Raw genomic sequence first — 14,149 nt, 5'->3', positions numbered from 1 at the left:
TGTGTGCTTCAGCCCATGTGACGCAAGCATGTGAGTGGGTTGTGGTTGTTGTTCGACTGTAGAGACTCGCTTGGCCAGAGAAGCCCCGTGAAGAGCAACCATGGCGGCCGACCATGGTGGTTGTAGCCGTTAACCGATGCTACTGCCGCCAAGCTCAGCCACTGCCACCGCCGCCGTGCGCCTCTAAGTGGGTGGCTGGGTCTATTTCCCAATCAGAAGTGTATTGGGTGTGTTTCCATTGCTAGGGTATTATGTGTGGGTGTGTGTTTATTAGTGTATGTGGTTATATTAGTATGTGTGTGTTATTTGGATTGTGTTGTAATTATAATCATGCCGGAATAATCAATAGAAAAACTTGTAACCACCACCGGCCGCCGTGTCGGGTGGTGGTGTGTTTTGATTGCGTTTGGACCTCGCTTGGGGGATGTTTGCACAATGTGGGATCAATGAAACCCTAATGGGCCCAAAGAAAACCTAGTGGTCCCAATGGAACCCTAATGGGCCCAGTAAGGCCCAATGTGACCTAAAACCCAACCAATGGACTAATGGGCTAGTATTGGGTTGGAAAACTTTAATTAGAGTTTGGAAAACCCTAATCGCATAAGACCCTAATTTTGAGAATTAATCGAGACACACACAAGATTATTTAATAAATTGAAATACTAAATAATAATCATTGACAAAATTAACCTGAAAGCAATATTGGACTTAATGTATTAAGTCATTAATGGGTTTAGTAAGAAACACTTAACTGTAACGACCCGAAAATCAAGGGTAAAAATTTCATTTTTAATATAACCCAAAATAGATATCATTTATTCCAAACATTTCAAATCATCATTAAGTAAAACATTTATCAGAGTTCATCCCAAAATCATTAAGTAATGCAATTACATTACATAATATTTAAAGAGTAAAGAAAACGCTAGAAAATAAGGAACTAGTGGTGCTAACAGTTAACCATGATCCTAATTAAAGAAAAGATGCTACGGACGTGTGATTAACGGGTAGTGGAAAGTAATTTTTCACAAAACTAGATTATGCTCTTATAGGAAACATTATGTATATCGGCTTATCGTCTGATCAACCGATCACATAATCAACATGAAGAAAGTAAATCATAATGTTACCGAATAAGGAACGTGGTGCCCAAACTTGAATATTGGATCTCACTTACAAAGTCTATCTAGAAGTAAGAACGCATGAACATGATCAAACATCATAATATCATAATATGCACCAATCATACATATACCCATGCTGTTTTTTTTTTTTTGGTTTTGATAGGCATACAAAAAAGCTAATTTATATGTAGCTTGACAAACAAAATCAGTTGAGTTTCACAAGGTGCACTAATATGCTTTCAAAAAGAAATAGATTCTAACCCTAAAAATCCCTACACTTCAAAACAAAAGTAAGAACTAATAGCAACGCTATGATCCCACCAGAAGAACCTCCAACTCTATATATCCAATAAGGATCAAACGTAGTAAGACTCTGATCCAAATAACACGAAAACCCCACAACGATTATCAAAACAAACAAAACTAGAAAGGCATAAGTGGAAATACTGATTAAAGGTTCATCTTCAAGCTCCAATTCTTCAAGACTCTGTGATTTCTTGTCAATAAAGAGTGGTGACACTACAGCTAGAACTCCCAAGCTTATAGCTAGCAACTTTTTAGTTGCTGATCGCCTTTCATGTCTCCTACGTGTGCCTTCATGCTCCATTTAGGGTTTTATTGAATTTTTTGGTTATTTTATTGAGGTAATCGATTGATCAATCAACCCCTTTGTTATTTTTCTCTTTTATGTATAGGAACCTGATTCCATAAAAAAGATGACAAACAATATCATCATGGAGGATATGGATTCTCTATTCCACTAGGGAAGATTGTGTAAGGTTGGAGTTCTAGGGATCTTTATTAAAAAAATAAAAGTTGATTATATTCTTAAATCCTAAATAATGTCACTAAACACTAACCAGCATAAATTTCGTAACGTTTATGAGAATTCTTGTTCATTGGCGTGGCATCTTTTTTTTTTTAAATAATTTCATAAAATATTAACCAAGTTTCACTTTTATGCAATCGTTGTAAAAATGTTGAGAAAGACTAGTAATCAAATTTCAGAATTGTTCGATTGTTGTAAAATTTAGTTATGTTATTGTTTGCACTAAACTTAAAACATTTTGAACAATTGTATTATAATTAAATTTACTCTGATTTAAATTATTTCAATAAATCTATGTCACGTGTCCATAAAAAAGAGTACAAACTTTCACAAAAATAAGACGAACTTGAAAGCTAAGCGTTAAAACATAATAAAAGTAAAAAAAAAAAATGTATTTAGATTACTATTTACTACATTACCCTTAACCTCGAAGCTTATTCTTGAAGATCCAAAAAATACGAGTGGACATGAATGATGATTAAAAATTAAAAGACCATATGAGTAAACTTCACAACAACATATAAATATAATGTTACAAATTACACTCTGAGCCCTTTGACTTATCTGCATTAAACCTTTTTAACCACTTCTTTTGTGAAGTTGTAAGATGAGATGTTGAAGTAAGAAAAGATGGATATTTTTCAGATGATGAGCCTCTTTGAGATGGAAGTTCAGCAGGAAGTGCTGAAGCTGTGCTTGTTAAGGCGTTTAGCACAAGAAATGCAAGAATGGGAGAAAGATCCAAAGTCCCTCCAAGTGGTGGAATAACCCCGCGAAAAATATTTAAATATGGGTCGCATAAAGTGCTGTAAAAATAAAAATATAAAACCAAAATTAACAATTGTTAAATTTCTAGTGCAATAATTAATAAAAAAAAAATGAAAGTAGAATGTTGTAATGGAGAGAAATGAAAGTGGGTTGTTATAATAGAAAGAAATGAAAGTATGTTGTTATTTCTTGTATTTGGTGTTTTTTATAATAATACCTTAGGGGGTTCACAATGACTTGAGGAGTGTTTGGAAACCAGGTAAGAACTAGCCGAGCAACCAACAATGAGTTGTAAATATTTAAAAAATTTAGAATTCCATTTGATACCACAAGCCCTGCCAATGAATCTCCAGGAAGAATCGCAGCAAAATTGTGATTCGAGAGATTGTTTGATTTCATGTGGCTTCTAAAATTAATCTGAAAGTATAATACACACAAAAGGTGAAGTACATGTGATTCGTTGTATTTAGCCCTAAAATTTGTTGAGAAAATGATGACACATTGTAGAATTAGAAGGAGATTAAGACTTGATAGATAAAGTATCCTTTCTTTGATTTTATCTGTTAAGTCGTTTTTTCTGCAAAGTCTTATGACTAAGGTGCTGTTTGTTTTTTCTAAAAAACAACTTCAGACCATTTATTGTTGCGCCGCGCAACACACGCGCAACACTTGGCCCTTCGCAACTGTTTGTTTTTCAGATGACTTCTGACTTAAAAATTGTTGCGCATGTGCTGTGTTGCGCAGCAGTAGACCAATTGCTTCAAACTTCTTCGCACATTACTTTAACTTACTGTAGTAATCTGCAAACGTTAAAAAACAATTACACTTTTTATTAAATGTTGCAGTCGTTTGATCCACCTCTTCTGCTATAGAGGGTTGCAGAGGTGGTTTGCAGACTCCAGGCATTTTCGCTTCAAAAAAACAACTGAAACCATGTTGTCATACTTACTCAGTCAGCAATATTTTTTAGCTGATTGGGTAAGAGCTCCTGACCGAGTAAGAGGAGAAAATTTAGCGAAACAAACAGTAAGACTATATTTCTTAGTAACCTACTGACCGGTAAGAGGCAACACAAACAGCCCCTAAGTCAAAAATAAACACTCACATATAGTTATCAAATTAAGTCATGTATCCCTTTTTAAGTTCATTAAGTCAAAAAGTAACATCTTAATGTATATAAACAAGCCATCTTTCATTAAATTGACAGAGAATTCGTGATGATTCTTCAAGATAAAAACTAGCAAAGAAGAAATTAACATCGCCATACATTTATCTCGAATTTTCTACGATTGGAAACATGTAATTCCTCTCTACCTAGGTAAACTATGCCCTTTTGGTGAAATGTAAATGCTTCGAACGTTAATTGTAAAAAAAGAACAGAGTATAATCAAATTAACCACGATTATGAGTATGAACTCGACTGAATTAAGAATAGGTCTATTAGTTGCGAAGCCAAAACACCCTGAATTGTATTTAGCAAATTGTAGAACAGCGGCATTGGTTACGAAGAAACGAATTACAAGCATTAGTTATGGAAGCCTAAAGGGTAAAAATATTTAAATACCTGGCAGAATTTGTGGTATTGAGAGGCGGCAGAATGCAATTTGGTGAAAAGGGGATTGTTGGAAGCAAAATGATGAAGATCACGGAGACATTTATCAATGGAGTTATGGAAATTACGAACGAAACTATCGGGTGATGCAGTGACTATTTTTTGGAGATTAAGAATGGGGTTTGTGTTGGGATGAAGTTGGGTGGTGATGAGAGATGTGGATTTGAAGAACACGAGTGAAGAGGGGCTGAGAATGGAGAGAGGGAGATCTAATTTCGTGAATTTCCCGTTGGATTTACTAGTGTCGGTAGATTTGGTGGTGGATTTATCGTCATGACATGGATTTTTGGTTCTTGAAGAAGATGAAGATGATGAATGCATTGTTTTGAGAATGGAAGGGGTTGAGAGGAGGAAGACGAGATGGGATTTGGTAACGAGTGGATTTGGTAACGAGTGGATTCACGCTTTCTTGTGAATGTGCAAACTGAAGTATCGCAGTTTAGTATAATTGTTTAATTTTATTATAGATATTTGGAGTAATAAATCTAACATGTATAATCTTAAGCAGGCCAACAAACTTTCGTATATTGGTTTAAATGGTTCATCGTGATTATTTTTTTGCATTTGAGGGGCACGTACTTGTGTTTTACCATTTGAAAATATCATTTTACCCATTTTAACAGGAATTTCTGCTTAGTCACTTGCCAAGTAAGCTGGTTAGTGAATACATATAACCTGGTGAGTCAGCACATACTCACAAATGATTCAACTCGACGACACACTTGCAAGAATAGGGTCAACCATCCACATCTCTTTAACCCTTTCTTCTTAACCTATACATACATGTTTTTTTTTTTCTAATGACCTTTTTTTCTTCGTGCGAATATGCACATGGAGTATTTGAATCATGGCTTCATCCACGCTGAGAAAATTTATAGGCACAAAGACCATCAAGTGAAACACATGATAAGGGTTTTAATTTTGCTCACAGGGTGGAGGAGCTCCGGCCAGTGTACGCTTCTACCATATCAACTCTTCCTTCTCCTAAATCAGGATATGTTGTTGTTAATTCAATGGAAATGTTTTCGATGATCCTATTGGTGCTTGATTTAACTCCATCGATGTCCCCAACGACGTCTCCAATGTGGCAGAACAAGGTGAATCATGTGACGCCGCCGATGATGCAACTTCTGGGGAGTAGGTTGAAGATGGATCCGGTTATGGGTTTGATTCGTCGACGGTAGTTGCTCAGGAAGTCATTGACACCGGTCAATCCCCCAACAAACCTCTACTTTTTCCGAATAGGGTTCGCCGTGGACAACGTACATTGACACTGGAATGCCATCCTTTCGCTCTGATTACTTTGTAAGTGAAAGAATCGGTGAATCCGATCTTAAGCCTTCTAAAATCTCTATACCTTCTCCATAATTTCTCTTTCTGATTCTGAAATCTCCATGTGACATCACATTCGTTTGGATTTGAGGTGTTGACTGGTGTTTGTTAGTCGAGAAACACTATTGATTTGAAGTGTTTTAGGTTGAATTTCTTGATAGCTATCAAAACTCCCTTATCAGAACAGTTTATTAACCTTGTATCATCGCAATCACTAGAGCTCAAGCTCATATTCGTATCATTGCAAGAAACAACGACAAAAGCGAACCCCAACAGGGTGTTTCCTCTTCTTCTCATAGTCAATACCCCTCGGCTTGGCCTGAAATTCACGAACCTGCACTAAAAATCGCCACACTTCCGCTACCACTCTTTAGTCAGGTTCTCTCCATGGGCCAGTAACGTCGGTGATTAACCCAATCGCAGTCACCACAATTACAAATTGGGTTGAGGGAGATAGTGAAATCTGGAGCGCGAGATGTGGAGAAGGGAACGAGAGTACTAATTTGCTCCAAGGTAGGATGACCCAAATAAAAACTAGGGTAAACATTATCACACCCACGTGGCAATGACCAGGACTTCTTTAATCCAGGTGGCAATGATGTGGAATTGCTAAAGTGCAAGGTAGGATGGGTGTCATCGGGTGACCCCTTCAAAAAAATTTTAAAAAAAAAGACCTTTTAAAACATAAAAATACAAGTACATGCCCCTCAAATGCAAAAAATATTCACGAGGGACCATTTAAACGAATGTACTAAAGTTTGTTGGGCTACAATGACAATAACCCTAATCTTAAAACCCATGAAAACTATGAATATTTTGAAGGGAAATTAAATAATAATATCCATATTATATAAATATGGTTGTTTTTTTAAAACATAAATGTTAGAAGGATTGTCATGATAACACTCCTAGCATTTTGTTATATCATTATTTTTTACTGTCAACTCCTTTTTTTATCACTAGCACTGTCACAGAAGAAAATATTGTTCCTCATCATATCCAACATTTAGGAGGAGAATGTTGAATCAAGAAATATTGATTATGATGATGTGGTATTTTTGATAAAGAAGTTTGGAAAAATAGATAGAGAGGTTGAGTTGTCTATATTGAAGGTGAAGAACCTTTGATATATCTATATATTTTAGTGTGAGCATTTGTAACATTTGGTATCGCATTGCTTCCTTATTCAAGGTCGTGACCCAATTATCGGTTGTCATGAGGCTTAGGGCATTGGGGAAGAAAGGATTTGGCAATCTTTGGATGTAGATATTATGGTTTTAGTGATCCAAGAGTTTGATTGTGTTTCAGAGCCCAAGGGTATAATCGTAATTTGGGAAGTTCGGGTCTTCATGAATTTTGGGTTATTGTTCGGGAGGTTTTAAGGCGGGGTGATTTGTTAGAAGTGTAGGGCTTCTTGTCACCTTTTCATGGATATAAAGTTCGTCGGAAACGGACTTAGAACGAAGAAGTTAGTGCCAAGTGAAGTTAGGGTTTTAGAGGTTCAATGAGTACGTGGGGCGTACTCATTATGAACGTGGGGCGCAAAGGGTTGACTGGTTGCGGATGGTCTTAGAGTACGTTAGGCGTACTAAGAGGTACGCAGGGTGTACTCCCTTTAGAGAAAAACCCTAATTTTGGGGTTCCTACCCTATATATGAACAAAACGAAAAGTAAAAATTAAATTACATGAATGGTCCCTGTGGTTTTGGAGAATTTGTGGTTTTGGTCGCTAACTTATTTTTTTAACTTAAATGGTCCTTACTGTTTATTATTGTTGTGCGTTTGGTCCCCGTCTTACCTAAAAATGCTATTGTGCCCTTATTAATTTATTTTTTTTAATTAATTTTCTTATCTATGTATTTATTTTTTACATATTTAAAAAAATTAATAGACCACACATATTTGTATCTCTTCGGATGATCCCTACCATTTATTTTTTAATTAATTTAATTTTTTAACTCGGATGGTCTCTACTATTTAATTTTGTTACGAACTTGGTCTCTATCTTACTTAAAAAGACTATTGTGCATTTATTATTTTTTTTAATTAATTTTCTTGTTTATGTATTTATGCTTTATATGTTTAAGAAAAATTAGTAGACCCTACATATCTGTACCTCTTCTAGTGATATCGACGTCTTCATCATCACTTATTTTTTCGGTCCTTCAACTCCGTCGAATCAACACCACAACCCACTAAAGATGAAGAGACAGTATGTTATGGTGTTGGTTCGCCAGAGTTGAAGTACCAAAAAAAAGGACGGTGAAAACGTCGATTTTACTAAAGATGGAAAAGAAATAGAAGATAGGGAGGATCAGAGATGAGATGGTGAATGGTAAGACTCAAATTAAATTTCTCAAATGTGGTTTCAGGTTTACGGTGATGAGATACATATATGTGGGGTATATTAAGTTTTTATAAAAAATAAATACATAAATAAGAAAATTAATTAAAAAAATTAATAAGGAAAAAATAGTATTTTTAGATAAGACAGAGACCAAACGCGTAACAAAAATAAACAGTAGGATTTCTCAAGCTTGCACACTCTATCAGGGTATTCTGCACTGACAAAACCCTCTGGTTGATTCATGTACACATCCTCAGCCAACTTTTCATTAAGAAAAGCGGTTTTGACATCCATTTGCCATATTTCATAATCATGAAATGCAACAATGGCTAGCATATCCCTAATAGACTTAATATTTGCTACCGATGAGAAGGTTTCATCATAATCAATACCTTGAGTCTGAGTAAAACCCTTTGCAACCAGTCGGGCCTTATATGTGTGCACTTTTCCTTCCATGTCGGTCTTCTTCTTGAAGATCCATTTGCACCCGACTGTTTTACGGCCTGGTACATTGTCAACCAAGTTCCAAACTTGATTGTCATACGTGGAGTGTATCTCGCTCTCCATGGCCTTCTTCCATTTAGCAAACTCCGGGCCTGTCATGGCTTCCTTAACACTGCTAGGTTCATCCAAATTTACCAGTGTACTATCGTTGATAAATGTATCACCTTACATAGTAATATGAAAACCATAATAAAACTCAGGTGTGTTCCTAACCCGTGTGGAACGCCTCGGAGGTACAGACTCGTCAGCTGGCTCAATAGGAGTTTCCTCCTCAGGTTGATTGCTAGTGTCTGAGGTTCCTTCACCAATTGATTCTTGAATTTCTTCAAGATCAATTTGCCTTCCACTGTCTCCTTGGCTCATAAACTCTCTCTCACGAAAGACCCCTCTTCTTGCTACAAAGACCACATTCTCACTGGGTCTGTAGAAGAGGTAGCCGAAGGATTTCTGTGGGTAGCCGATGAAAATACACCTTTCACTTCGGGGTTTGAGCTTATCATGAGTCTCACGCCTCACGAAAGCCTCGTAAGCCCAAATCTTGATGTGGTCTAAATTGGGAACCTTCCCAGTCCACATCTCATGAGGTGTTTTGGTAACCTTCTGTCACAACTAGAAATTTTGTGTCTTGTAATCACTATACTCAAGTAAATGTTGAATTCAAAAACTCAAGAGCATGTATGATGCTTACTCAATGGAAAACTAAACCCCAATTCACTACATCAAGCAATTGGAAACCCTAGAAGTTCTTGATTAGGTCCATTTTGGGACTAGGAGTTCCTTATTGGACCTAAATGGACCAATAAGCTTCCAATTTGACTATCATGGGCTTAGAACCCTTAAATGGGCTCTAATTGGACCCACATCTATTTATTTCAACATTTTGGGCTATATTGGGCCTAGAATGAAATAAATTCAAAATTTGGAACCATGATTAACCTAAACTAGCCCAACAAAGTGTAAAAAATCATATTATATTTTTTTTAGGTTAAAACTCATCCAACTTAATATACACATGGGCTTGTGGGCATTAAAGCCCAAATTTTCCCTTTTTCCCTCCAAATTCTCGGCCCAAGGCCCAAGCCCAAGAAGAAATGAAGAGAGTTGACTTGTAATTGACACCTCATTATTGTCTTTTGGATCTCCATGCAACCCATTCCATGTATCCATGCATATCACTTCATGTCTATTTCTCCCTCTCTCTTCTTGTTTCGGCCGTGAGCAACACACACACACACACAAATCTCTCACAAACTCTCTCTAGATCACTCAAGACTTCTCTCTTCCTCTCCATCTAAAATCTCGATATTGGCTTGTGTTTCAAGAGGATTCTTCAAGATTATCATCATCCTTTGGTAAGTTTTTCCATGTCTAAGCTTCAAAACTTCCCCCTCACATGAGATCTCTTATTCTAAACAAGTTTCTTTGGTGATCATACTCCTAGAAAACTCCATAAACTCGAGATCTTCATCAAGGGGTGCTAGGGCCGAAAAATCACTTCATTTCTTCCATCCTTTCTTCAAAAACCGAATCAACACCCAAGGTGAGCTTCATACCCCCTTATTTTCGGTTTTTATAAGTTTTTGTGGGGGAGAATACAAGCAAAGGTGTAGATCCATCACTATGTGTATGTTTTGGTTGATTTCTATGCTTATATGTATGTTTTGTATGATTTTGATGCTAGATCTAGTTATGAATTGCTAAAAACCGAGATATATCTTATACTAGCATAAAATATACTACTACATGCAAAGTATACCAAGAAAAATAGCCAAATGGCTTGACAACACTTATCTTGGGCTAAAAACACATTTTTTTGACACAAAATGCTAAAAATACAAAGTTGAAGGGCCAAAAATGAAATATTACGAAATCTGATGGGTGAGATGAGTCAAAACAGTTTTCATAATGTATTTTCTGAAAATATACTATTTGGAGGATTAAAAGCATAAATTTCAAGCTTAATGGGCTAAAAATGACAATTTCGGCCGAATAGGGCCCATTATGCGAAATTTTCTGTTTTGGAGGGCCAAAACTGTGTTTTTCTGTAAAACAATGGACCATTAGTGTCACAAGTACTTTTCAAAGGTTTAAAATGCTTTTCAAATTTAAAAAGGACCAAAGTTGCAAAAATTTTCCAATTTGGGTCAAAAATGTAAAAATTGCGAAAAAGAGGGGTTACAACCAAGAAAACTGCAAATTCAGGGACTTAAACTGTTTTCAATGAAAAATATGCTGAAAAATATTAATTTCAATAATTTTTGGTGTTAAAATGTCAAGAAAAATGGTTTAAGGACTAAACCGGAAATTATTTTACCTAAAGGGGTGAAAAAGTAAATTTACAAAATCAAGAGGGGTTGTAAACAGAAAATTTTCAATGATAATTCAATACACTCGTTGTGAACAAAGATTGACACTACGACTCTCGATAAATTACAATACACAATATCACCAACAATCGTTACCAAACGAATTGATTCGGTCTCGAATCAATAACAAATCCAAAACTACTAACACTACAACGCTCAATACACATATGGAACTCTCGGAACTCTTTACTCTCGTGGAACTTACTCAATACGTCGACGTACACTCCTTAGGCCCAAAAGTTGCAAATCATGCTTGTCGAGCCTAGCTAGCCCGATGACATGATCTTTAGGCCCAAAGGACACTTGCTTACATGTAGTTGGGTCTAATACGACTCGACCGCGTGCAAAAGGACTTTCAATGGCAAACATGCTGCTGGTCCCCAAGGGTCCTTCAGTGCTGCTAGTAAAGTCTGGAACTCACGATTACGGGTTGGGCTTCGGGCCCTTCGCAATTGCAATGGTCTTGAACGACGCAGGGAAATACCGAGGGTTTCGTACCTTCTCTTTTTCCCTCCGGTCGTGGGACTACACAAGTCCGGGAGGATTGAGTTGTGTGAATAAGTGCAAGCGACGCCAAAGGGATCGCTGGTACGGTTGTCGACTGTACGTTTTCATTAACAGACGTTACAACAATTCACCACCCACTGTATACTCAATGCCTCCGGAGCTCAACGAATACCTCTAACGTAACGAAATAACAGTACACAAACTAAGTAAAGCAAAGTGATAGGAAAACATCGGGTTTTCCTAGGGTTTTCAACAAGTACACTTATGGACTACATGTCGAATTTCACAACTCTTACGCTTACATCTATAGAATTCAAACAAGCATACTCACGGATCTTCACATATTTTTACGCTATTCTATTTTTAGAAAATATCGGATTTTCTAAAAATATCGGGTTTTCCTAGGGTTTTCAACAAGTACACTTATGGACTACATGTCGAATTTCACAACTCTTACGCTTACATCTATAGAATTCAAACAAGCATACTCACGGATCTTCACATATTTTTACGCTATTCTATTTTTAGAAAATATCGGATTTTCTGGTGGTTTTCAAACAATACAAAACATTGGATTTCAAACACTACTTATGAACTCACCAACATTTCATATGTTGACGTTTTTCAAAATACTTGTATTCTCAGGTAACAGATAAGTGAAGAAAGGACGGTATTCTATGATTGTTTAGCGGTTGTTTAAGTAACAATGAACCATGTATTTTGGAATGTAATATTTTGAAACGATGTAATGAATGTGAACGCTACCAGTTGTATCATTCCAATGCTTGGTGATGTATAATGTTATGTTTCATGTATATTCATTGTGATGGTATTCAATTGAGTCACAACAGCCCCCGGACGTTTCCGCCGTCTGGTTCGGGGGTGTGACAGGTTGGTATCAGAGCTTTGTTTATAGTGAACTAGCATATCTAGCCACACATTGATATGCAACTATAAACCAAAAAGAGGTACTAACATAACTCTGAACAAAACAAGTAAATAAAACACCCTTGCTTGCATTAGGAATAGGAACATAACGCCGAACCAAACAAAAATAATACTAGTGTCTCGGTTAAATTCAGGACTGTTCTTAGTGGTACCAAGGAGTGGATGTAGCATGATCAACTACACTCTCTCCAAAGTATAACTAACACACGTCCTGATGAGATCAGGATAGCTAGGGAATCTAAAACTATACCCCTACCACCGAAAAGAGAACGTCTGTTTAGCTTGTGCCATAGCGGTAGAGTCATAGGAAAGTGATAGCTTATTCGTATACTTTCTCCCAGTCTTCATGGAGGGAGAACATCAGGGCATTCAGTTTCACCAAGCCCTAGGGGCACACGGGGTACTCGAAGACGAACCAGAGGGGAATCAAGAGGGAGTCCACGGCGTTGAACCTGATGAGTACATGGACACCGACTACGAGTTCGAGGAGACCGACGATGACATGGAGGAGGATCAGGCCCCGGACATGGGTCACGTCGCATCTCCTGCTAGCGAAGTGCAACAGGATCCCCACGTCCCACCAGTGAATCCCGCGAGGGAGAATCGCTCCCCAGAAGCCGAGATTGCCGACTTGCGGCAACAACTGTTCGCCATGGAAGCACGTGCCGTGCAAGCGGAGCATGAGAGGGATGAGGTCATTGTAGACATGACTGAGATGGCTCAGCTGTTGGCTCAGCACTTCGGCTTATGACTTCACCGTTATCGTAGAACGCAGCTCATCGCGGTTAGGGATAGACTTATCTTAGTAGGTCGTTAGGAAATATGCTATGTACTCCGACTCTATGTTTAAGTGACTACACTACTCATAGAGTCGTTATGCTGTCGAACTAGTATCACTCATGTATGCTCTTACGAGCAAAATTTTCATGCATCAAATGCGGATAATATTAATAAATTTTTACGTGTTTTGTTGCGATATTACAAATTGCTAGGTGTTGAGAAATTATGATTGATTGGTCAATGGTAGTAGTGTTTAAGTTCGTACCATGCACCTAGTCAGTAGGATCACGACCTCACAGAAACAACATACCCTCAACATCTTTCCGTTTTGTGACAGAAAGATGCCTCCCCGACCTACTCGCGGAAACCCAGTACCAACCCCACCTGAAGTTGACTCAGCCGCGTTCCAGGCAGCTGTATCCGCAGCAGTCACTGCAGCGATTGCGCAAATTCACCAAGGGAACAATGGAGGAGTCAATGGGCAAGGAGCCGGAAGTTCGAACAACGGAATGAATCAAGGACCCACCAAGACATGTACCTACAAGGACTTCACAAACGCCAAACCACGAACTTTTAATGGCACGGGAGGGGTGATTACTCTGAAGCGATGGATCGAAAAGGTGGAGTCGGTATTCGAGATATGCGACTGCCCTGAGCACATGAAGGTGAAGTTCGCGGCCTGCACTTTTGTGGATCAAGCGCTCACCTGGTGGAACGGACATGTAGAATCCATGACGCTCCCTGTAGCCAACTCTATGCCGTGGACAGAGATGAAAGAAATGTTAATGGCTGAGTACTGCCCACGAGGCGAAATACAGAAGATGGAGCAAGAGCTATGGAACCTCACTGTGCAGAACGCGAATATCGATGCCTACATATCGAGATTTAGCGAACTATCTCTGCTGTGCCCGGGTATGATCACCTCGGAAGGAAAGAAGATTGAGCGATTCATCTGGGGACTCACATCACCAATTCAAGGGAATGTGATAGCTGCAAACCCCAAAACATTTGACAGTGCGAAAAGATTGACAA

The 14,149-nt window shown here is 37.9% G+C and overlaps 2 protein-coding genes across 2 annotated transcripts; both read right to left on the bottom strand.

Moving 5' to 3' along the window:
• Positions 1 to 1,290: 1,290 nt before the first annotated feature.
• On the bottom strand, positions 1,291 to 1,803 carry LOC145005895 (uncharacterized). Its single transcript, XM_078965009.1, has one exon. The coding sequence runs from the start codon at positions 1,729 to 1,731 to the stop codon at positions 1,387 to 1,389; it is 345 nt and encodes a 114-aa protein (XP_078821135.1). The 5' UTR covers positions 1,732 to 1,803; the 3' UTR covers positions 1,291 to 1,386.
• A 612-nt stretch (positions 1,804 to 2,415) lies between these two features.
• LOC145005711 (ylmG homolog protein 2, chloroplastic-like) lies at positions 2,416 to 4,770 on the bottom strand. Its single transcript, XM_078964822.1, has 3 exons — positions 4,286 to 4,770; positions 2,939 to 3,138; positions 2,416 to 2,759 (listed from the first exon to the last, which is right to left on the bottom strand). The coding sequence occupies exons 1-3, from the start codon at positions 4,652 to 4,654 to the stop codon at positions 2,486 to 2,488; spliced, it is 843 nt and encodes a 280-aa protein (XP_078820948.1). The 5' UTR covers positions 4,655 to 4,770; the 3' UTR covers positions 2,416 to 2,485.
• Positions 4,771 to 14,149: the final 9,379 nt, after the last annotated feature.

Source organism: Lactuca saligna, chromosome 7 (assembly GCF_052625555.1).
Source record: "Lactuca saligna cultivar CGN05327 chromosome 7, ASM5262555v1, whole genome shotgun sequence".
Lineage (NCBI taxonomy): Eukaryota > Viridiplantae > Streptophyta > Magnoliopsida > Asterales > Asteraceae > Lactuca > Lactuca saligna.
This window is presented reverse-complemented; position numbering and strand designations above follow the sequence as displayed.